Consider the following 23,903-nt stretch of genomic DNA (forward strand, 5'->3'; position numbering starts at 1 on the left):
TGGATTACTTCTATAAAGCACAGAACATAGAATGGCAGAAGAAAACCAAGATAATTCAGGTCAGCCAGGGATTCACATCTCATGACTACAGCAATGAAGACAGATGTAACTACAGTTTCATAAATCAGCAAGAATAACAGAACTAGCAACCTGAAGATCATGGTGTACTGGTTTTCCATTACAAAGCACACAGACATTTAGAAATGGTCCATTTCTGCATTAGAAGGCATTGCTACCTGATGAGACTACACTGGCTTTGCTCAGGAGAAGTATGGGAAAGCCAAAGTGTAATTACAGGCCATGGAAGCAATAGATTCTATAAGATTAAACTCCTGTTTACAAGCCTGGGGTTTTTGGGGGTTTGGCTTTACTGATAGCATTCTGACTACATAAAAGGGCCTTCAAACAAGCCCAAACATGATGCTATTTCCATTGACAGTGTTGTATGAGAGGATCACACCCATCTTGAAATACTCTGGATTCTCATTAGCGCCTCTCAGTGCAGGCACAGATTACAGCACCATTTCAAACATAACCAAAGTGACACCAGTAATGTACTCAGATTGTAAATCAGTGTCCATACTAGTCACATTTATTTGCAGAGTCATGCTTGTGAGAGACTGTACCTAATCATAGCTATTGCCACCCTTACAAGTAGCATACTGTAACAGACTAGATCCTAGAGAAAGCAGGGATTAGGCCTTTTACATCTTGAAGTTAAGGCCAGTGTTGGACATGAAAATTAAGTATTTCACTCATAACTAAACACATTCTTGTAGTGACATTAAATTTACCTGATACAGATAGAGAGATCAAAGGACACAACTAGTCCAAAGAATTCATCAGTAGAAAGAGGCTTTCCATTCTGCGCAGTTCATTTGCTTCCTATCCATCTCTATTAAGTTACACTGCTAAACACCTTTTATTGCAGGACAGTAGAACAATTCTGCAACAAGTTGAAAAGGACCTGTATTTCCACCATTTTGTAGAAGTTTAAAAAATTACTTAAGGAAATTGGGCAAGATTATAAATTTATACAGTAAATTAAACCTGTGTTAAATCAGTAATTTCTTAAATTATTATTCTCTTTGAACAAGAACTACCTTAGACTTACATGAAGCCAAACTGCAAGAGCAGAAAAGAGAAATATTCTGTACCTGGCATTCATACAGGAAAATGGGCTCCCCCTCTCCCAGGCCCCCCCCCCCCCCCCCCCCCAAAAAAAAAGGTTCAGAAGTTACCAGTACTGCAAACATGACTCAGTACATGACATAAAGGGCTTATTGTGTTCAATAGGAATGGTAATAAAGCATTGCCTACATATGCTTCTAAGTATAGAATCTCATTAATGGAAACACTAAAAGCAAGGGCAACTGGCAGCATTGTCACTCAAATGATGTTTATTTTTAGAGGATTACCAATGCTTCCAATCTGCTGTTAGTACTATCTCATGCCAGCACACACAAGCTTCATTCTCAGTTTGCCGAATTTTTAAGTGACAGCTCGTAGAACAAGATTCCTGGTACTTCTAGGGACCGTAACAACACACAGCTTCAAAAGAGGTGGAGTGTAATTGAGTAAGCAGCAGGTATTACATTAGCTGAAAATACAGAATCAATGCATGTTACACCTACACTAAATGCAACTGAAGTCCTTGGTTTCACCTACAAAATATCCATTTCCAAGAGAGTTTACTCTGCAATAAGTTTGCTGTATATTATGCATGTTATAGCAACAAGCACTGTAACTTTCTCAGAGGACAGCAACCAACAAATAGTACAATCATGTATTTGAGTGAGATCAATCATGTCAATACTAGATGAAATCGGTTAAAGTTGTTTGGCTTCACATCATTTCACAATCCTGCCAAAATTAGGACACCACCTCTCAGTATAGTTTTTTTGGGTCTGATGACAAAATTATGAATTACTGTCTGTAATGAAGCACAAATACAGTCATGCACATAAACTGACAAAAATAGCTGGACTAAATTCTACTGCTATATGAAGCTGTAATACAGTAGACAGTAAGGTTTGCAGCAGTTCTAAATTCATAATTTTTTTTTAATGAGCAGTCAGTGCAACGTTCTTCCACTAATGATAAAATAAAACTCTCCCACCTTATCCTGCACCATCACCAATAACCAGTTTGCCATTATGTTCTAGCTATGCCAGGACAATAGGAGTTTGGGAGTTATAGGAGCCCTCAGATATTTTGAGAATTGACACAAATGCACTAACTGGATATTTTTACTAAAATGTTGCTGTATAATACATCATTGAGCCAGACCTTTCCCACCCAGCGAATAATTTACCAAAAGCATTCATTCTGTGATGGTTGAATGTTGCTGGATTTGACAATTTAAGCAAGAGTAAACCCCCACATAATTTGAGAAGGTCAGTGTTCATTTAATGAGAGAAAAGGACCAATCTATTACCTGGAACAATAAATAAAAATGTTTAAAAAGGTAAGGTCCGTGGCAGTCTGTACATTTCTGAACTTCTCTGAAAGTTTAAACAAGACCAGTGCCCACATGCCTTCATAGAAGTTAGGGTAACATCCCCATGTCTGACAATGTTTTGATTCTTCAAAGCCATATTAAGAAAAAGTATAAACAAATTACAAGGCACTGCATCTTTACAGACTGATTTGAAAATCCTGGGGCGGTTTTATCTGTTTCCTTGCTACATTTTAAGTTCACTATGGAACCCAGTGTATTACGGATTCATACACACATTTGATAAAAGAAAAACAAAGACAACAGAAAAAATACCTTAGATTAAAAAATTAAAATTTGAAAGGAGTATTGTAAGAATTTGTAAGTTTTAACCTCCAGACAAAAGCTAGCAAGTTCTCCCTTCCTTTTATCTGCATTATTTTTAACACAGTATCTTTGCTTTAAAAAAAAAATAATGAATGAAAATGTAAATGTTGATGGAATCTTGCTATTTTCATTTAAAAGCTGCAATTAATAAGGTGTTTGATACTACATAAAGTAAGGTAAAACATACAAAGATTGATATACACTAAAATCAACTCAATTAATGCATGGCCTAAGCAAGGTTAGTACCCACCTTTAGTATGTACCCACACATACAACTATTGTTGAGTCCAAACCCAAGAAATAAAGCTCTATGACAGAGAGAAGCAGCATTCTGGTGCAGACCATGCAGCAGGATTCCTTTCCAGAGACCAAATCCTGCCATAATACTTAGCAAACAGAAAGAATTAAGTAAATGCTTTTACCATGTGACAAACTCTCAACAGTGACAGGATCCATTCTCAAAATCAAACACTGGTGCATTAATAACTGCCTTGAAATACACAGAAAACCATCTCACCACAAAGCAGTATGGTAATCAACTTATACAGAGATCACCACAAATTTTCCAGTTAGATCTTTGGTTTACTCCAAAGAAAACCCTGAGACATTAAATTTGGTGTACAGGGATGCTCCAGACCGAGCTAGCTGGCACAAGACAATTCTTGTTATACTTACCCAGGTACATCCAATACTGAATAAAAAGTTCAGAAGGATTTACATTTCAGAAATCATTCAGGAAGACCTAAGCCATACTATATTGCATGCTACAGTTACTAATGTAAGGAAACTTGCCTTCTGAATGAAATAACAATTTATACCAATATCCAAATGGTAAGCCTTTATAATGTTCACTTTCAAAGAGAGTTGCACAGAAATGAGTTAAAAAACCCTCAACATTACAAAGTAGCCAATGGGCAACATATAGAAATAGGTGATTTATTTAATTGAGTGTAACAATAATCCAGAGAAGCTTTTAGGGAAAAGAATTACAGGCTTTCCTATACAGCATTTCCCAATAGTACCTAAGATACCAGGAAGACATAAGTAGTGCTTACGTATGATTTAGTCTATTCCTACTGATTAAAGAAAAGAAGCTAACAGAAGAAATTTTCAGAATTACAAAACACATAGCAAACTACTGCATTCAGTCTATTTTCCACCTGCAAGGCTTCAAAATCTCATCAGGCACAGTATGAAATCTACTTTGCTCAGTTTATTACTGTTTCTGGAAAAACTATTGCAAAGACAAAAAGAAACCTATTACCCCAGTTCATGGAGAGGGCTACCCTTTCTCTTTTCCTTAATAGAGCACATCTCAACAAACTGCTACTGGTTTTCATACAGGAAGGACCTTGATCCTTCAGTTGCATCATGACCACAGTTGCATTGCACTTGCCCTTTCCCAGTTTCGTAACATAAGAATTATAGATTGGTGCAATTACTGATGTCCTCTTAAAACCAAAACAACAAAAAAACAAAACACAAAAAAACACCACAAAAAATACAAACCCCCACCCAAAATCCCAAAAACACAGAATCCCAAAACATCATGCTACCAGCCACTGATTTTTAGAGACTCTTCTGGATGCTATCAAACATAAAACTTCAAGAACTGGTTGTTTTCCCTCCCACCCTACTTTGTGAGCATAGCCTATCTCCATGTGGTATTCTCATTGTATTGGTCAACACAATTTGAAGGACATTTTGAAAAAATCAGTCCCAGTACAGGACTGTCTGGATTATTATTATTTAAGGAACATGAAGCCACCTGTTACTCCAGCACAATGCTTAAGACAGTAGTTTCTGCTTGGGGCAGATGACAACACACAGATACTTAAGAGATTAAAAGAGTTATATTCCAAGACCAAGTGTGAGACAGAAGATACCGGTGCAAGATGATGCCCCCAATTTCTCCCCTCACCTCAAACCCCACAAATTTAAAACCTTATGCAAATCAAGACTTTAGGCTTGATATACTCTAAGTCATCTGGAGATTCAACGACTTCTCTTTGTCATTTGTTTAGTTACATATATATCCTATACTGCATTTTCCAGAGTTCTGATCTTCAATAAATTGTCTACACCAAGTAGATAAAGATGTACTTTATTCTGTGCGTGTGAAACATAGCTAACAATGTTTTCTGCAGACATATGGACAGTTTACAGAATGAGACTCAAGAGCTATTCATACTTTATCACCAGTCAGAGTAACAGCTGTCACACATTCTTCATTGACCGAGCACAAATAAATACAGATCAAAGGCACCAAGTTTCATCCATTCCTTGAACAAGGCCTTCAGAGGAAGGGATGAGATGATGACCAGTGTGGTTTTGTCTTGAAAACCTCCTACCAGAGTGCAAGAGTCCTGTTCTTGAAGTATACAATAGACAAATGAGATCTCTCAGACTTGGGACACAAGTGTTTTCTGTGTTAGATGACTGTAAACACATCTGGCTTTTTATCTGATCTCAAGAACAATTGATTTTTAACATTATTGCCTTCCTTCTGGAAAATACCTGGCATTTTCTGAACAGTTTCACTGCATCTGTAACTATATTTAAGGTTTGACAACACTGATCTGATAAAAAGTTAACTGAAAATATCCTCACAGAACATTGACTACAGACTTGATACTTAAAAAAAACCAAAAAAACAAAAAAACCCCAGAACAGAACACAAAAAGCCAACCTGTTCCTGAGCACTAAAATTCAAGGCATCTAAATGGACAGGTAACAGATCACTTGAAGGTTTTGAACAACTTCAGATTTCTTTTACTAGAAAAGAGTCAAAAAAGGTAGGAGAGTCCCCTGCCATAGACTGTTATAAGCAGTCCAGACCTCCAGCTCTCAGGCTTTTCATAGCACATAACTCAGCTTCTGCATAACACAAGGCTGCTAATACATTAAATTATGCAGAAAATTCTAAAGATACAAATCATATTTTAGCCCCCACCTTCCGAACTCCAGCTACACAATGCTTTCCATTTCCTGCACTAGCTCTGAAACTATTGATTATGCATCAAGTTGATCTAATTTGCTAATTGAGAAGACAGATTTTCACTTTTTGTTAAGTCAGTTTCCTACTGGTTTACCACGATAAATCATCTCAGTGTAGACTCAAGAATAAAGTTAGATGCAAGGTAGGAATGTAAATCATTAGACTGGAAAGGAAGGAGTACAAATTCCTCCTTCTCTGGTAATAGCAGGAACCATGCTTGATTTTATCTTTAAGGGTTAAATGCCCTGGAGAACTGCATTAGCAGCATCCAGATAATATTGCAGTCCTGGGAAGAGAAAGGGCCCAGAATGTTCATCAGAACAGATTTAACCTGGACCTACTTGGCACAAACCACTTCAAAGGGCTTGAAGAAAACAGGTTCCCAATTGCTGAAGGCAAGACAGAAGTTTAAAGGTCTTATCATGGAGATTTTAAATAACAAAAAACAGGCCAGCATGAGGGAAGAACTGAGGTCAGTGTTACAGGATTTCAGATTGTAACATCTTTCTTTGAGGCCATCATTATGGTTTTCAATTCTTCACTGGATTCCTATTCAGAAGAGTCTCTTGCAAGCAGCCCCTTCAACAGCAGAGGTCAAGAGAAAAATGTCACTTAAAAGACTAAGTTACACTGCACAAAGCATGTATGTAAAGTAGAGGGAGTTAAATACAATCTAACCTACTCCTACTGACTCACACATTAAAGCTCCTACGAAGTATTATATTAGAGACTATGGACACAGGCTTATAAATCCAATCTCTGCATTGATATACACTGCACAGTCAATTGATTCTGCATTTCATTTTTGGTTTTTAAATACAAAATAATTATCTGAATGAAACCTACAAGCTTTTCCTACATATTTCAGGATAGAAATTACTTTGGAACTACAATGGTACTGAAATGCTCTTACTGTGTAATTTTTAAAAATTCACTTTAAGTAGCTCCAGAGAGAATTTGCTACATTGCATCAGCTGATCAAAACTCCCATGACACTATTTAAAAAGTACATAAAATCTGCAGGAAAAAGAAATGGCAAGGAACAGATTTTCCCGCACTGCTATTATCAGTAAAATGAAACAAAAACAGAGTCTAAGTATCTTCAAATTTGTATTTCTGAACTATATTTTATAGTAAAAGGTGGCTCATGATATTTCTACTCTTTCAATTTTATAAAGGTATTTTAAGGCCTGGAGGTTTGGAAATTTATTATTAGTCCTAGAAACAACAGGCCAACAAGTACATGGCACAAAAACCAAATCCAAAGTCTCTCTTCCCATGCTGCTGTGTGACTGCAGCTGAAGATAGAATATCACTGAGACAGCTTAATTCCTCTTATTCAGTTCAACACCCAACTATTCAGGTACCGCTGTGTATTAGAGTGGATTGGTTTATTAGATTGGATTGGGTGATATTGATTAAAAGCAACTGGTTTCAAAAGAAACTTCATTCAAACCTGTTCTTTAGAATGATCAGGATTTGTGAGCATGCAAACACAACATAATGCTCAATTGCTCTACCAGAGGAGGCAAAAACCATACTGGCTTCCTCCAAACCTTGGAATTCTATAGCTGCACTTTTCCAAATCTTTTAATTTAATTAGGGCTTAATTAGGACTTTCCCCCCTTTCTTTTTAAAACATCATTAATTACTGACCTGGAAACTTTATGGTCTCCTTAAATCATACCTTTAAATATACTTCACATCTTAGGCTTTTGTCAGACTTTCAAAAAAAAGTAGCAAATAAAAAATAAACATTCAGAATAATTCTCACAACACAAAATATATGAATTTTAAAAACTTAATTTTTCATAAAAATACATGTTTCAGGTATGCAGTGCCTTGCCTTTCACAAAGCAGCAGACATCATCTCTTGAACCAAAAAAAATGTACAAAACTGAAAGCAATTATTGGTATGAGGCACAGATTTAATTAAACAGTCCTGATACATGCTGGCAAAATAATAGAAAACTCTTTTCCCACCACTGCAGGCAAACAAGAATCCTGCATCTGAAACTTCTCATTAAGTATTTTAAGTGCTTGTCAAATGGCAAAAAAAACCATGATTAAGAAGTATTTGATCATCTGTGAGAAATGAAAGCATTACATCTTAGTGATTTTTATTTTTTAAATCAGCTATTTCCTTCAGCTGTTACAACAGATACCCTCTGGAGAAAGAGGAAACACCTTGCTGTTACGCAAATTCCTCTCCGATATGCATCACAACACTTTAGAATTACTGGCAGCTTTGTCTCAAGAGTGGCTGAATTTAAGGAACTGTGCTTCTGCACTCCACCATGAAAAGGTCCACACACATTTCCATTCAAGGGTAGTAATCTATTTTAAAACAAGAATTTATTGTGTTATAGTATAAAGACACTAAACACAAAACAAAATGTTTAACAACAGGAATATTGACACAAAATAAAAGCAAGATAGTTTCAAGCCAATTCTGTGACCATTCCATGTGATAAATTCCAAGTGAAAGAAAGTTACATACACAGGGTCACCCTAGGGAAAGGATGGCACCACCTTCATCTAATTCAAGCCCTTTTTCAGGACATCATAGCACTGTCAGAATAGTTGCATTATTTTGAGGGCTTGAGTGGTATATAAGCTTTGTCTTGGCCCTCTCTATATAGGTGAACTTACCCACAGATCTACAAGAGAACCAATGAGGCATTTCTACTGTAAACTAAAAGACCTGAGGTACATTCTCTTCTAATCTACCTTGCATTTTCTTGATCTAAGTATATTATAGGTCATGGGAGTTTATTAAACAGCAGCATAAATTTGGTTATTTAACTTCACTATAGTCCATGTGATAGCACAGGTCAATAAATGTATAATGCTTTGCACTACAACACCCAACTTCAACAAAATACATATGGTATGTCCTAAAGCTTCTCTGAAACCATGTATTGTAGTTTCAGAAGCCACTATATGAAAAGATAACTGAATCTGAGATGTACTTAAGCCATTTCTTCAGACATTACCTGGTCACATTAAGGTCTCTTTCCTGTGGACTATTTTGATATGATCCATTATGTGAACCATTCATACATTAACTTCTCAATTGTTTCAACTAATATAGAGCAATTAACAAGACTATACAGATTAAGTATCAGATCACTGCTCTTTCATATGAACCATTTCCAAAAATAACCGGTTTGATGAACTCACAACAGTAAGATTTTGCTAAACGAAAAGTTTAGAGCATAAGTATCTCTTTTGTTTAAAATGACTTTTTTTTTGTCTCTTAAAAGAAAATGAATTCTATCTTTCAAAGGCTCATTGTGAAAATATATACACTCATCAAATTCATATCCAAAGCTAGATTTAACCACTGAGTTTTAAAGGCCAAGAGATATTTTCAGTACAGTAGAAAAAAACAAGCAGTTCCTGAAGTATATTGCAGCCTCACTTCACTACCAGTATCTACAGTTCTGATGCTGTACAAAATACTTCTCTGAAGCAAATCCATCTAAACTCTATCCACCCTGAGTTAGGCATCTATACTTTTTTTTTAACGTTTTAAACAATAGGTAACAGAGAAGTATGTACAAGGCTATAAAATATCAGTTATCATACAGCAGATTAAAAAAAAAGAAATCAGTCTTTTCAGCCAATTTTCTGTTTGTTATTGTAGTTACTCATTCTCGATTGGGTTTAGGGATTTTTTTTTTTGCTTTTGTTTGTTTTTACATCAAGCTGTTACTTGATTTAGACATTCATGCATTAATTGCTTGAATTTTTTTTTGAGTGCAACAATAAGGCAACAGTAAAAAAAAATTATAGAAATTTTGCATATGTGTAAAGGTATTAAGTTTATAAAAGTGCTTCCTAAAAAGACAACCTAATTGCAGTATAAAATATTACAGAGTGCTGAGAACAACTATCATTTCAATAAATGTTGCTCCACAGAAAAATGTCTGATTTTAGGCTTTTCCCCTGTTTTTTTGGTGAAGAAAAGTCTGGAAAAATTGGCATGGCTACGTGGGACAAGCAAGTTAAGAAAATATACTTTAGTCTAAACTTAAATAAGAAGGTCCACACTTTTTTGTGAAAACTTTAAGCCTCTGTCAAAAATGTATTTTTTTTTCTTTTTATAATACAGGATTAAAAGACAAGATGATGCTTACAAGATAAAGAAATAATTTACATGAAAATATCTTCTGACAAAGCTTTTCAATCAAAATATTGTTTTGTAACATTCAAACATGACATACAACACAAAAGAAACAGTGAATGCAAACAAAAAAATGTTATATGGATTGCTTTCGAACATATAAATAAATGAAATATTGGTGTAGGCAGTAGGGCTCATGCTGATGGCTAGCAGGAAATAACAGTGTGCAATCTATTTGGAAAAAGCTCTAAAGTACAAATTACAAGCCCAATTACGGACTGCAGCAAGTTCAGTTGTATCACTGCCATCCTCTATCTCCAAAATAAATTCTTGTTTAAATCACTCATACCCTAAATTACTCATACCTTTGCTTCAGAGATATGAATAACTATATACAAAAAGTAGTTTTATTTCACCATAGGGATAACATTGTACCTCTCTGCCAATGTCACTTGAAAAACTGCCCATGTCAAAATAATTTGACAGCAGATAAACAATTTAATAAATACGTAATGATCTTATTACAGTCCTTCAGCTAGGCATGTTAACTCATGCTGCTAGTTTTGTGGTCACAGTGCATAGAATCCAAATATAAAAGAATGGGCTGGATTTAAGGTAATTGTCAATCCCTTGCTTATAATCCAAATATAGCCAAAACTTTCATAAACTCTGTCATGCGTCAATCTTTTTTTGTGGCAGGAGCAAAACCTTTCCCTGGTACAACGTCCATTGCCGGCAATGGATGCACCAAAACCGCCAAGGAGCTCAGTGTTATTGCACAATATATGAAGACCTGGAATTCTTCCAAAGCTTAAAATAAAAATAATGGAATTATTCTGACATTTCTGGACACCTGCATTAATACTGTATGACTAATAAAAGCATGTCAGTTGCATGGACTGAACCAGCGATCAACATGCGCCCAGAATGCACACTAGTAAAAATGCAGTCAAAGGAAGTAGTCTTCATTGCCTATAGGTCACTTCCAGTCAAAGGTTAAAGTTCAAAGACTGAATGATCAAAGTGCTCATTTTCTCAGTAGGACTATCTTCTGCTACGAGGATCACCAAATGGTGGCATCAACATGTGTCATCTTTAAAATAAAAGAAGAGCATTTATGGAAAACATATTAACATTCTAATTCCAAATTAGCAAGGTGCTATAGGCAGAAATAATTCCTAGCATAGACAGTAACATGCAGAGGAAATATCCTGACTGAATAATTCTGGGGTTTTGTTCAATAATGACTCAGGGAGAAAAGAGAGTATCAAAAATTAAACTTCCAAAATACACATACACCCCCAAAGATACTAGTATTAGCAAGTGCTCCATTAAAACAATAGTAATTTCCATGCTTGATATTTAGAAAGCCGAAAATGAAAAATCAAATATGCTTAGCATTTTGCACCCTTGAAGTACAGCAGGTCCACAACAGTTATCGAATTAAGACATCCTTTTATAAGGAATATATAGGGGTAAGACCTGGCAGAGTGGGCTGCTTCTGATGCATTCTCAGCCCTTTATACATTTATATGTGTATATATATATATATGTATATACATATATTTATATTCATCTATTTCTCAAGATTCAACACAAAACTATAGGTGACAGAATTATGCAAAAATAATAGGTTACTACTATAATTCTAAAATCTTAAACCTGAAAGCAAATTACATATACTAAATTTTAGATACTGTGATTGGACAGAGCATACTACAAAGATGCATGTTCTATGTCTATCTTTTGTGCACTATGCTCCATATTAATGCTTTTTCTTTTAAACGTTCTCCTTCACACATCAACCTGCAGTATATTTGCACCTGCTGGCAGTAAACATTGAGTTGTTAACAGAAAGCAAACTTACTGTCTGCTTATTTTTACAGGACTTGTAACCTCCACACCTAAAAAATGTTGTCTCATAAACATTCTACATCCTCATGGGAAAACACTGTATCAATGCTATTACTTGTAAAAAAACTCTTCAATTTTATAGTAGGCTACTGTACAGATAAAAATAATGGACAAGGACGCAAGAGAAGGAGAGAGAAGGGATATTTAAATGGTGTACTAAAATTCAGGCCAAATATCAGAGAAAACACTTTCTTACTTTAGAAATAAAAAACAAAAGCAAACCAACCTCCAAATCCAAAAGCAACAAGGAAGTGCTGGTTGAAAACAAATACCATTGCCTTTCCCCTTCTCCCCATGTGTCACCCCCTCTCCCCCCAAAAAAAGAAATCTACCTCCTGAGAACAACAAAGGAAGACAACAGCTTTAGGAAACCAATTTCAGTCTGGATGCCCAAGTAAACTGTATCTGGAGGATCCTCCTCTGTCTTTAACACAACATGAGCAACTCTCATCTTGAAATTCAGCAGGAAAGTAAATGCACAGTTGAAACAGACATTGGATAAGGCAGACAATCTAGAAATATTTTCAGTTATCAAAGATCAGGAGCTTTAAAACAGGGCTTGTGAGGACACCATTTTGTAGTAAAGAAACCTCCATAACTCTGCTTGTGGAATAAACTGCTGTGTTGGGGCAGGGATGCAGGGATTATATGAGAGATTAAAAACTCTGTATTAAGTTAAATGCAGACACATGTCAGAATATGTCTCAAAGTGCCACTTTATAAATCCGTGCTCATATGGGTTTGCTTTACATCAGCTCCCAGCCATGGACTATTTTGCTCCCAGGCAAATAAATTCCAGGCACATACCGGAAAAAAATATTTTCCTTCAAATGCATGTATTATTACATATGACAGACTTCTTCCTATGTCTTCAAAACACAGAGCTCCAATGTCACATTAAAGCTAAATCAGTCCAATGGGCAGCTGGCAGCAGAAGTGGCAGAACCACTCTGCATCTCCCTCCACAGGTTGTCATATTAGCACTGGCATTTAATTTCACACAGTAGTTACCCTTGGACAGCTGGTTTTCTTTCCTGGGTGGGATTGTTTTTTCTTTCCTGGGTGGGATTGTTTTTTCTTCCCTCATTTACCCAGCCAAAAGTGGTTCAACCACAAGATTAGATATTTGACACTTCAGTTGAAGCATGAGCAGAAAATAAACATAACAGAAGCATTTTTTCCACACTTCCTTTTACTGTAATGTACCATTTCTTTAAACCTGTTTAGAAAACACTGACAATTTAAAAATCTTGCCTTGGCAATCTTGTTCTGCGTCCACAGAGGAGAAACAAAATTAACTGAGAAGAGAAGGAAATGACACGCACACAAAACTGGAAAGGGAAAACACTCTATCGTTTATGCAATTTTTGTCCAGTGCACATAAGGTATGTTTTATTTTTTAATGTAAGAATTTAAAGCAGTGGGGAGCCCAATGAACTTTAAATCAAGAAGCAAGACAGTATGAGTTATTTAAATGAACTTTCTTTCTCTTGCCTCAGGTTGGTTTTTTTGGTTGCTCTGAATTTGAGGAGGGGTAAGGTTTTCTGACTTCCAGAAAAAAACCCCTTGCACAGTTACTTCATAGTAACTAAAATACTCATTCAGCGAACCGTAAGCACCTTGATGGTTTTGAGTCATAATAATACAGCAACCTTCAAAATCAGTCACTCAGATTTCTTTTCATACTAAGTTGCTGTTTTGCCTGTTTAACACAAATTGTATTTCATGATTAAGAAATAAAAGTAGTATCTGCAGACTGTTCTCCATTTAGATTTCTGTTCTAAATCAAAATGAGACTAGTGCAAATTAAAACTAGACAGAACATATTTTAATCACAAGATAAAGCCAATAAATGGAACTTTACCGTTTATCTTTAAAAACAATTAGCAAGTGAAAATAGAAAGTTAACAAAAACTCTTCCAAAACTGCCATTTAAGAGAAACCAAAACTAGAAATGGAGAACCACCAAACACATTACAAGAGCATGAAAACAGAGAGAGAAGAGAAGGTGACTGCTGAATAATCTGGTGAGGATGAAAAATCCATCCTTGTATGCAATGTGATTATTATTCTTAGAGTCAATTTTAAAAGCAACCATGTGATGGTCCCAAGTCTCTTAAATGCATCTTAATCTTGTGACATACAGCACTTTTCTTACTGTACCTGAAGGCACCTTGTTTTGGAGATACTATTACTGTATTATGAGAAACAGAGTTTCATTCTGTTACATTACCATATGTCAGAATCCCATGGGCCTCAGCAAGTACTATGAAACTATCAAGTTTTTCTTGTTAAGCCATCCATGGGCTTTTAAGAACCTTAAGAATTTTATGGGTGAAGACTTTGGCATTTGCCTCTCCAGTCATGAACTCTCACTGCCTCAAAATACTTGCTCTCGTTTCACTTCAAGGACAGAACATATCCTGAGTGGGGAAGCCATGAAAAATAGAGGATGTCTTATGGTGGAACCTTCACTGAGAGGCAGTGATGGAATCAACTCTCCTGCACTACACTAGCATACAGTATTACCTGCTCTAACATATCCCTTCCCAAAGTACTTGCGCTTCCAATAACTACCGTTTGTACAGAATTTTCCTAGGGAAAGCAAGGAAAGCAGTGCTAACGAGAAGAGAGAAACAAAGCACGGCCCATCTCTACCCCCTACTTCTCTCTTTCCTCACCAATGGAGTGGATAAGACAAGCACATATAGCCAACTGCAGCTCTGGGTAGAGGATGACAAATGCTGAGGCAGAAGGAAGAAACCACACAGCGTAAAGCAAGACAGAGAACACAAAGAAAAGAAAAAAGCACAAAAAAAAAAAGCAAAGCAAGCCTCAAACAAAAAGCAAACAAAGAAACAAGTACCCCAACACAACACTAGCACTGCAGACACTAGCAATTTCAATATGTTTTTTTTCTTTGTTATTGTGTCCATGGAGAATCTTATTACTGTATTATTGAGTATTAATTCTTAGTAGCCTTTAAAGTCAGTCAACTGTCCCATACTGGAAATTCTGATTAAGAGTAAGGAAATTATCAAAACACATAGCTGTTTACAAATACCATGAAAGTTTTAAGTGTTAATAACCATAACAAAAAAAAATGGTTTAAAGCAAAACCTAGTTTCATAACGGACTTTCCCCGATCCCAAAATTTAAACTTGTCATGGATTGATACAGTTTACAAGAACTTCATTCAAAGTCAATCCTACAATTTAAAACATGTTTACATTTCCACCAAGAATTACTCAAATGTGATGTAGAAAAAAATGTCCCAGCAGAGTATCTCAGAAACAGGATTTAAAAAACTTTTTGAATTAAAAAAAAAAAATAGCTTTATGCTTTGAACACATTTATCCTACTTCCCTATATTTTAATTGTCTTCATCCTGAAAAGAAGTTAAAAATTTCTGGTCCTAGTTAGATACTTACCATGATACCACCACTTTGTTTTCTTTGGATTCTTGTTACATGTTCTTACATAAAATGAGTTATCTGGAGGTCGTCTCTGCAACAGAAGAAAAGACCTACAAATAATCAAACAATCCTCATATTGTAAAACATGAGCTATTTAATAAGCTTATGAAAGATTACCATGTGAATGCAGTGAAAATGAGGTAACAGGCATTTTTGTCAAGAAAAGTCTCTTAAAGATCCAGGTAACAAATTCTTACTAGAGATACTCCAAGAAAAAAATTAGTAAAAAATATCAGTTTGGTGATAAATAAGGGGAGGAAAAAAAATGAAAAAAAGGGAAAAAAACCCAACAAACGAACAAAAGAAACCAACCCACAAGGAACAGCTGTTGTTCAAAAAACCCCCCAAAATTAAATTCTTTTGCAGTTTGGAATCTAATTCTGACGTATTACATCCAATTCCCATTCTAAGGCTCAGCTAAGAGTGGGTGAACAAACGAATTTAAATATCTATATCTGATCAATGCTTCACATTTTAGAGTATTCTTCATAATTGTCATCATTATACAAAACTCATAGGATAGAATACAATACAAAGCCATTTTTGGGGTGGTTTTTTGACTACATATATGACTAGGACTGATCAGGATGCAAAATAAATAGGCATGTTTGGATAGCACATATGGACAAGCTCTGAACACATCTAACTTCCACAGACATTTCTTCTGCAAAAGAAATGGTCAAAAGTGAAAGGGCAATCTCTTTACAAAAAGGTCTAAGGTATGAGTGCCACAAAAGCAGCTCAGCACCATTTACTTCCCCGAAATTAAAATTATCAAATTCACTGAAACTGTACAGATGCAAAGTCTTAGAAACATCTGCACTAAAGACATTTCACAAGTCATTCTGCACTGCCTTTAGAGGAAGGATAATTTTACAAAGAATAGTCCTAAAGCATGATTGAACTTCACAGTTAGTGCAGCTGGAAGGGTTCCATCCCCTACTTTTTTCCAATAATGATATATAAGCAGGTTACCATGAAAACAGTGGCAAAGTACTTACTGCACTGTTTATTTTGCAGTTCTGGCTTAGTATTTTCTCAGTAATAGAAATGTAGGTAGAGTAGTTTTGCCTATTTTAGAATTTGAGAAATGAAAATTTCACTTTGTAAAGTAGAAAATTACTAACTTTTACTTATTCTACTTCAACAGTGCTTAAAAAGCCCATACCTTTTCTTTGCAGCTGGAAAGCATGCTAATAATGCTAAGACAAACAGATTGCACTGAGAGGGCTGGAGACCAGTCTTCTGTTAGAATGGATAAACAGATATGACCATTGCTATAAACATGAGGATGAACAGGGATATTGTCTCCAGTAAACATGACCTAAAAAAAAGAACAAAAATAACTAATTTATAGTCCACGTTTTAAATAAAACTGTATTGGTTTGGGGAAAAAAATACAATCTTATTTAAGAAGCAGGTCTGCCATTTTTGCTTACACTAAGTAACACTTTACCACGGTGGGTTAATTCACTTTTGGAAACTATTAAGTGAAATGTAAAATAAACAATGGAAGCCTAAATAACTAGTGAGGTTTGGAGTTAAATAAATGGTTAAATATAGGGGATTTTCTATTAATATTTATACAGCATAGAAAAATGCAAAGGTAACAATGTAAAGACAGTTCAGTATCTTGCAGCCTCAGTGTTCCATGTCCTAAGGAATACAGTTGTCTAGCCAAAACACTGGATTTTAATCATTTTATAAGCCACAATACACCAAGAAGCACAAGATTCACAAATGAGTATTTCTATAATCCTGGACATAACAGAAATTATATTCTGGACAACTCATACAGGTTCCAGCATGAAGAAAAAAATTAAAATGCATCAATCTTATTAACTATAAATAAAGGACTTGTGAAACCAAAGTAAGGTACCAAATAGGAAATATTTTTAAAACATTACTCAAATGGAAAAACTTTTGACATAGGTGAATATGGAAGAAAAGCATTTAGAACCTTAACTCCTCTCTATTGAAAGATACTATTACTGTCAAAAAAAGGCTAGAAAAGCAATTTTGACAACTACTGCTCTTACATCAAGTTTTTGTCAAACATATCATTGGTTCAGGACCAACGGAAAGAGAGTAAAAGTGAAATCTTCATATCAGTATTATACTCCTGAAGTCCTTTTCCAACTCCTTTTATGCAATAAAAACATAAATCTCTACCACTCATAACTATAATAGCCAGCAGTTTCTTAAGTGTTTCTTAAGCTACCTAGGTATGCATATAAATATGTAAACATGTATGCAACACACCCACCTCATCACTGATGACAAGAAGCAACACCTTCATCATATAGGAAGCTGAAATTAGAGAGCTTAATTCATCTGCAAAATGGCAGACAGGTTTCTAAGGCATAAGAGAAACTGGATGCAGAATGATCTTTCATAGGTCTTTAAACTGGTATTGCTGAAGCATTGAAGGGTTTACCTTCATAATCCTGTAATGTATTTCACTTGTAACTAATATCCTATTTTTACATGAAAACCTGAACTAGGCAGACTAGGTAAGTAAAAGCATGCACACTATGACAGACAACATACATCTCAAGGCAGGAAACAACCACGTGATTAAAGCAGCAGAAGTGAAAACTGTCAATTTGCAGTAAATAGATTGGCAGGAGACGTAATTATGACCAAGAAGTTTGTAGTACAGGATGACCCTACTGCACAGCAATGTTTGAAAAACTGAAATTCTAGCCATCTAAAACAATCAAGTATCCAGTACATAAATTTTCAATTGTTTTCTGTGATAAAAATCAGTGTAGATGAGTGGATCCAATTTGTTTCTTAACAATAAATTGCACAGAGCCACACATAGGTTGGGTAATGAAGACAAACAACTTGGAACTCAATTAAACTGGCTACTCTCTTGTGGACCTAGAAGTAGTACCTTGTAAACATGATGAGGTGCAAAGTACAGGTGGCCAGTTTGTTCTTTAAAAGACTGAAAGTCAGCATCCTAGTGTTTATCATGGTACCTAAAAATATGTTAATTTTTATGGCTTAAGTGTCTCTCACAGCTCTGTGCTTCAGTTTTAACACCAATGACGGAAGTTGCAGAGATCACTTCTAGAAGTCTATGCCGAAACAGACAGGACAAGAATTAAGGCACTCTTGCTTTTCTCCTTCCTTTTTCAGAAAAGCACGGGTGACAGCTGACCACTACTCTTATATTTTGAAACATTTCCCTCAGGTAATGGAGGAGTGGATGTATACAGCACATTCTGCAGTCCCTAAGTGCTGCTGTCCCTTCAGCTCTCTAGGTTGTCATGAAACCAACACAGTACCTCATAGCTCAGTTACAACACTATTTGCAGGCCTCTCAAACATGTCATGTATCTATGAGAATCCCTACCAGAAGCACAGTATTGCTTCAGCTGTATTAACAATGGCAGCAGAGAAGATGCAAGAGTCTTAAAAATCAAACAGGAAAAAAAAAAATGTTGAAAGTAAGAAGGGATGAAGCAGCAGTTTGTTGTTTACTTGGCTCCTACATCACAGTAAAGAGGATCTTCCTACTTTACCCTGTGTTTCATAGGACATGAATATTAAATCAAAGAAGCCTCCAGTTTACACTACTGTCATCAGTACAAGCAGACATCAGAGCCCCATACTTCATTGGAGAATCATTTTTAAAGAAAAGGCATCTGCACAATGTGTTTAGTACAAATTAAAGTAAGTGAAGCTCACAGGTGGATTACTATGTGGATGACAAAATACTCAGCATGTCATACAGCTGTCACCTGAGGGCACCAATAAGAGAGAAAGAAGGTAGCAGTTACCTGAGGTGAATCAAAAGGATACCGACTACTAAACTTAAATAAAAGCTGAAATTTCTCCCCTTCATAGAGTGTTCCTGGAGCACCTTCCATGTCTACAATCCACCTAAGGAACAGGGGAAAAAGCTGTTAGCATTGTGGACTGACAAATTAATACTTCTACTCCTGGAGCACAGGATTTATCAAATCAAGTATCAATCACAGCCAGACCATCTAACTTCTCTTCTAACACTGTAACAATCACCAACGTGGGCAATACATCAAGCCTGTATTTGAAAAAAAAAAAAAAAAAGCTTGGTGTTTTGCATACAGGCACTGACACAACGATGCAAACTATAAATGTAATTATGACTTGAACCACACACAGACCTGTCAGTTCCCAAGAAATGGCTGTTAATGTGAGACAACGAAGCTGAAATAAAAAACCCGCTTGAAAACTTAACAAGTTTGGAAGGAAACAAACTAGCACACATTCTCTTTTGTGTTGTTCTACTTTTCTGTCAAGGAAAAGTTTATTAAAATGAAATCTGTATCCAAGGGGAAAGGGCAAAGCTCATCTTGTACTTACATCTGGAAAAAACTCAGAAATCAAATGGTATCTGGCAGATAATGGAATCAAAACTAGAAAAGTTAATAGTGTAAAACTTTAAGTGTCCCAGCAAATACAAACAAAACAAAAAAAAGGATAATTTGAATTTGTAATGAAGATAACACCTCAACATATCAGTATTCTTTTTCCTCTGCTTCTTTGTTTTCCATCATAATAACATTAAAATAACTGACAGGTGGAGTTGTTGAGGAAAAGGGTGGTGGTATTGTATGTGGGCATGTTACTGTTGTTTGGTTTGTGTTGTGGTTTTTTTAATACACCTAAAATCAGATGCTTTGCATATTGTTCAACATGTATAGCAACACTCTGCTATCTAACTTCTATAATTTTGGAGTTCGACTGCTGACCACTTAATACCATCCTTTGCAGCATCACTCCCATTTTTGGTTTTTCACCTTTGATTGAGTTTTACAAATCTAAACAACACGATAAGGTAAAGAGACTACAGAAATATTCAGATAAGGTTTACATCAACTCAAGAAAGGCCACTGAGATTCTGCAGAACAGCAGGGTACTCAGAAAAGTCGCTATCTCCAGCTGGCAACTCTGATGATCCTATTCCCCACCACTCCATCCTCCTGTCATATATACTCTCCCTCTCTATTTAAGCCACACACATTTTTTATTCTCCCCTCCATCACTCTTTGGGGTTTTTTTAGCTGGTTCTGTTGGTTTTGTTTGTTTTGGTTTTTGGCTTTTTTGAGAAAAACTGCATGTTTAATGACCTGCTAGCTCTCACACCCTTCAAGAGGAATGCATCTTCAACACCAGCACAGTGATGGCTGTACAGTGAAGGCTGATAAAGTATGTTTCATATTTTAACTTTGTGAAGATGCCTTCAACTTAATCTATCTGCACTCCAGACCACTTATCTCTTCTTATGCCTTCTGCCTTTACATTTATACACGCAGTGCACCAATATTCTTTAGATTTATTGGTTCTTGTGATCCAGAACTTCCAAGTTTTTAAAATAGTTTACTTTACTAAGTAGAAAGTAACTTTGCCTGGACATTGCTCCTTTTATGGTCACGGAATCACTAGAACCCATATTTCCTGTGTGCTTTACAGTTTAGCCTTCTCAAATTTCCAATCCTTGTATATTTAAAATAAAAGATTGCTCAACATTTTAAATGACCCAGTTACATCATGGGATCCAACTATTTTATTCAACATCTTTAAAACCCAAGCAAGTATTGCTACACAAATTTTTAATGCAACCAGTTCAAACTGTGAATTTGATTAATGATCTCAAAACATGCTATGTGACACCAAAAACCCTCAAAGAGGAAAAAATATCTTTTTACTTGTGACAGGAAGCTTCTAAAACAATGACAATTTCAAAGTCTAGCATGACAGTAAATAGGAAGTTTTTCTATGCAAGGTATTGAGTGGTATAAAAATTGTACAGGGCAGAAAGTATAATGGGCTAGTAATCTGGAAACAGAGGTATGTATCCTTTTCCATCTGCTCTAAACTTTGATTTAACAGTTTTTGTTGAAATAAGCGAATACTACTTGCAATATTAAATTAACCCATTTTTGCAGAAAACTGGAAACTGCTATTTCAATTTTAGTCATATTCATCTGCATGAAGTATCACAAAGGCCAGCATCATTTAAAAAGCAGTGAGTGTTTAACTCTGTATATATGAGGCTCAGAAAATCCTCATGTAACATGGTCTGAGTGCCACCACTCAAAATGCAGATGTGAAAATACCAGAATTCAGCTCCATGTTTAAGCTGAGTAATGAGTATTTTGAACCAAACCACTACATCCATCAACCAATAACATAGCCCAGAACAGACAGCCTGAGGTCATACTCTCATCGATGTTTACATGTGCTAAATTTTTAACATTTCTCTAAAATTAAATTAAGAAAATTATGAGACAAAAATGTCAACACAGTCTGAATCTTTTGAATTTCAGTCAATTAAAAAATAGATTAATACCAAGAACAGCCCCTGTCCATTTCAACACATAGAATATTTTATCATGTTTCACTTCCTGTTTTATGAATCACAGAAAAAGCCAAGGCAGGGAAAGAAGTGCCAACATGTGTACCTGGACAACTTTGCTTTTTAAGAAGGTTTCTCCACTTGCTTTAGAGAAAGATAATGGAAATTAACAGCTATGACATATATTCTATTCTAATATCACAGAACCCTAAAACAGCTACTCCATTATTTCAATAAATCTAGAAGGGTGTCAGAGGTTAGTAGGTATGAAAGTCTGTTAAATTATTTTATTCTAAAACATGCAGAAGCTTTTACCAATTGACAGTTTGTTAGATAGTAAAATGCCTAATAAAAATTTAATAAATTCACTATCCTGCTGCTGAAAGTGTCCAACACATTACTGCAATATGTTCATTAAGCAGAACAATGTTTCATTGCCTGGACTAAAAGCCAAAATTCGCAATGTTACTTGAAGTAAGTGGTGGAAGTGTGAAGGTGATGCCTTCTTGTTACTTAGTCTTTTCAGCATGATAGCAGAAATAAATAATATATGTACTTACTGTGTAATTGAATTTTGTACACTCTTTTCATCTAGAGTCATTCCTGGAGGTGGATCATTTTGAAATGCCAATAGTTCTTTTTGTAATCGTTTCTATAAAGAAATTGTATGGAATATTTGAAATACTAAATAAAGTTCAACAATAAACATGCACACTTAAGTATATTTCATCAATTTTTGAAAGCTAAAAGGAGTTTTATCTGACAATTTAAAAACAAAGTGAAATTGAAAGGTGAAAGAAAATGATGACTCCCCTCCTAAAAATTTAACTGAAAAGACACAGGCAAAATAAATTACAGGCTTTAAACTTACTTTTTGGGTAAAATGTAATGGCACTTACATTTGCAACGCTGCAAAGGGAAGAGCTGTTGCATTACAAGCTACATGGAGGCATAAATGATTTTGTCACATTACAAAGATACCTATGAGAGCTCTAGCCCTAGCAGCAAACATTTCATATTTACACAACAGCATCAGATTTACAATTATATCTACAAGACTTTAACAGAACAACTTCCTCCTCTTAGTAATCTAAGACATTTCCATTTGGCATCTGTGCAAGTCTTTGCCTTGTTCTAAGTCATCCCAGAGGAGAGAACAGAAAACTAAAACAAGATTACGTGGATTGCACAACACAAACTAAAAACTTTACACTAACTGCATCTTAGAACCTACAGAGTCATAGCACTTATTAAAGTGTTATCCCAGCAGCTCAGGTAATTCTTGCCTATTTTGACAGAGATCAACTGGTAACTGCAACCAGCTGTTTATATAAGACCTACCAGAACTGTTTCTTACAATCTATCGGGCAAGGGAAATGCAACCTCTGTGAAGTGCTGTCATTGGCACTGCTCTCAGAGTCTATTTCCTCCATATAAACAGTTACACAATACGTTTTGTCATTTCCAAGCCATCTAGATGACAAAAAGTTCAAGGCTTTCTCATTTCTACTGTCCTTCTTCCTGCCAACAATTTTAAGGTTTACCAGCTACAAGTTCACTTCAACCACACTACTAGTCAAAATGATCTTATACTCCAAAGGAATAAAAATATATGGTTTGGGGACTTAGTATTTCATTTCCATTCAATATCCAATTTTTTAAAATACTGGTTTACCACACACTCGTAACTGTTTTCCAATGCTTAGTAGAACTTTAAAAAAATCCCCAAGGAAAAATAAAGTGTTGATTTGTCAACACAGGAATGATTCAGTATCTCATCAAATATCTTTGAAATCAAACAACAATAAATTCAACCACTCAAAGAAAAGGCCCTTATACATTCACAGTTTACATTCTGAAAATGGTGAAATAACTTTCTGTCTCTATCAAGTAGCCCTGAAAACTTCCTTGGGCTTCTATATTCAAAGTTCCTACCTTGCACCGAGATATAATATAAACAAACTGAAAACCCAATTTTAGCATTTTCATAAGCTATATACATTGCTCATGCATTGAAAAACAGGTTAGAATCCTAGTGTTCACCTTTTTCTTTCTGCCCAGATTAAGAAAACACCAACAGTATTTCCAACACCACTATTATGAATTAGAATGCAAAGGAGAAAAGTTACAAAACCATTTTATAAATCCTTAATTTGAATGACAGAGATGTTTTGAAGTCAATTCTCTTTCTGGCACTCTCCCAGACCACC

The 23,903-nt window shown here is 35.5% G+C and overlaps 1 protein-coding gene across 3 annotated transcripts in view; it reads right to left on the reverse strand.

Annotated features, from left to right (window-relative positions):
- Window positions 1–3,744: 3,744 nt before the first annotated feature.
- The window catches only part of UBE2W (ubiquitin conjugating enzyme E2 W), a 36,916-nt gene continuing 16,757 nt past the window's right edge, over window positions 3,745–23,903 (reverse strand). For all 3 annotated transcript variants that reach the window (XM_048286154.1, XM_048286155.1, XM_048286153.1), the window contains exons 2-6: window positions 22,254–22,345; window positions 19,133–19,235; window positions 16,510–16,665; window positions 15,297–15,372; window positions 3,745–11,044 (exon numbers count right to left, since the gene is read on the reverse strand). In XM_048286154.1, the coding sequence (XP_048142111.1) occupies window positions 11,031–11,044; window positions 15,297–15,372; window positions 16,510–16,665; window positions 19,133–19,235; window positions 22,254–22,345 (441 nt within the window). In that variant the 3' untranslated portion in view covers window positions 3,745–11,030. The remainder of the gene's footprint in view (window positions 11,045–15,296; window positions 15,373–16,509; window positions 16,666–19,132; window positions 19,236–22,253; window positions 22,346–23,903) is intronic.

This window comes from Corvus hawaiiensis, chromosome 26 (assembly GCF_020740725.1).
Source record: "Corvus hawaiiensis isolate bCorHaw1 chromosome 26, bCorHaw1.pri.cur, whole genome shotgun sequence".
NCBI classification, from domain to species: domain Eukaryota; kingdom Metazoa; phylum Chordata; class Aves; order Passeriformes; family Corvidae; genus Corvus; species Corvus hawaiiensis.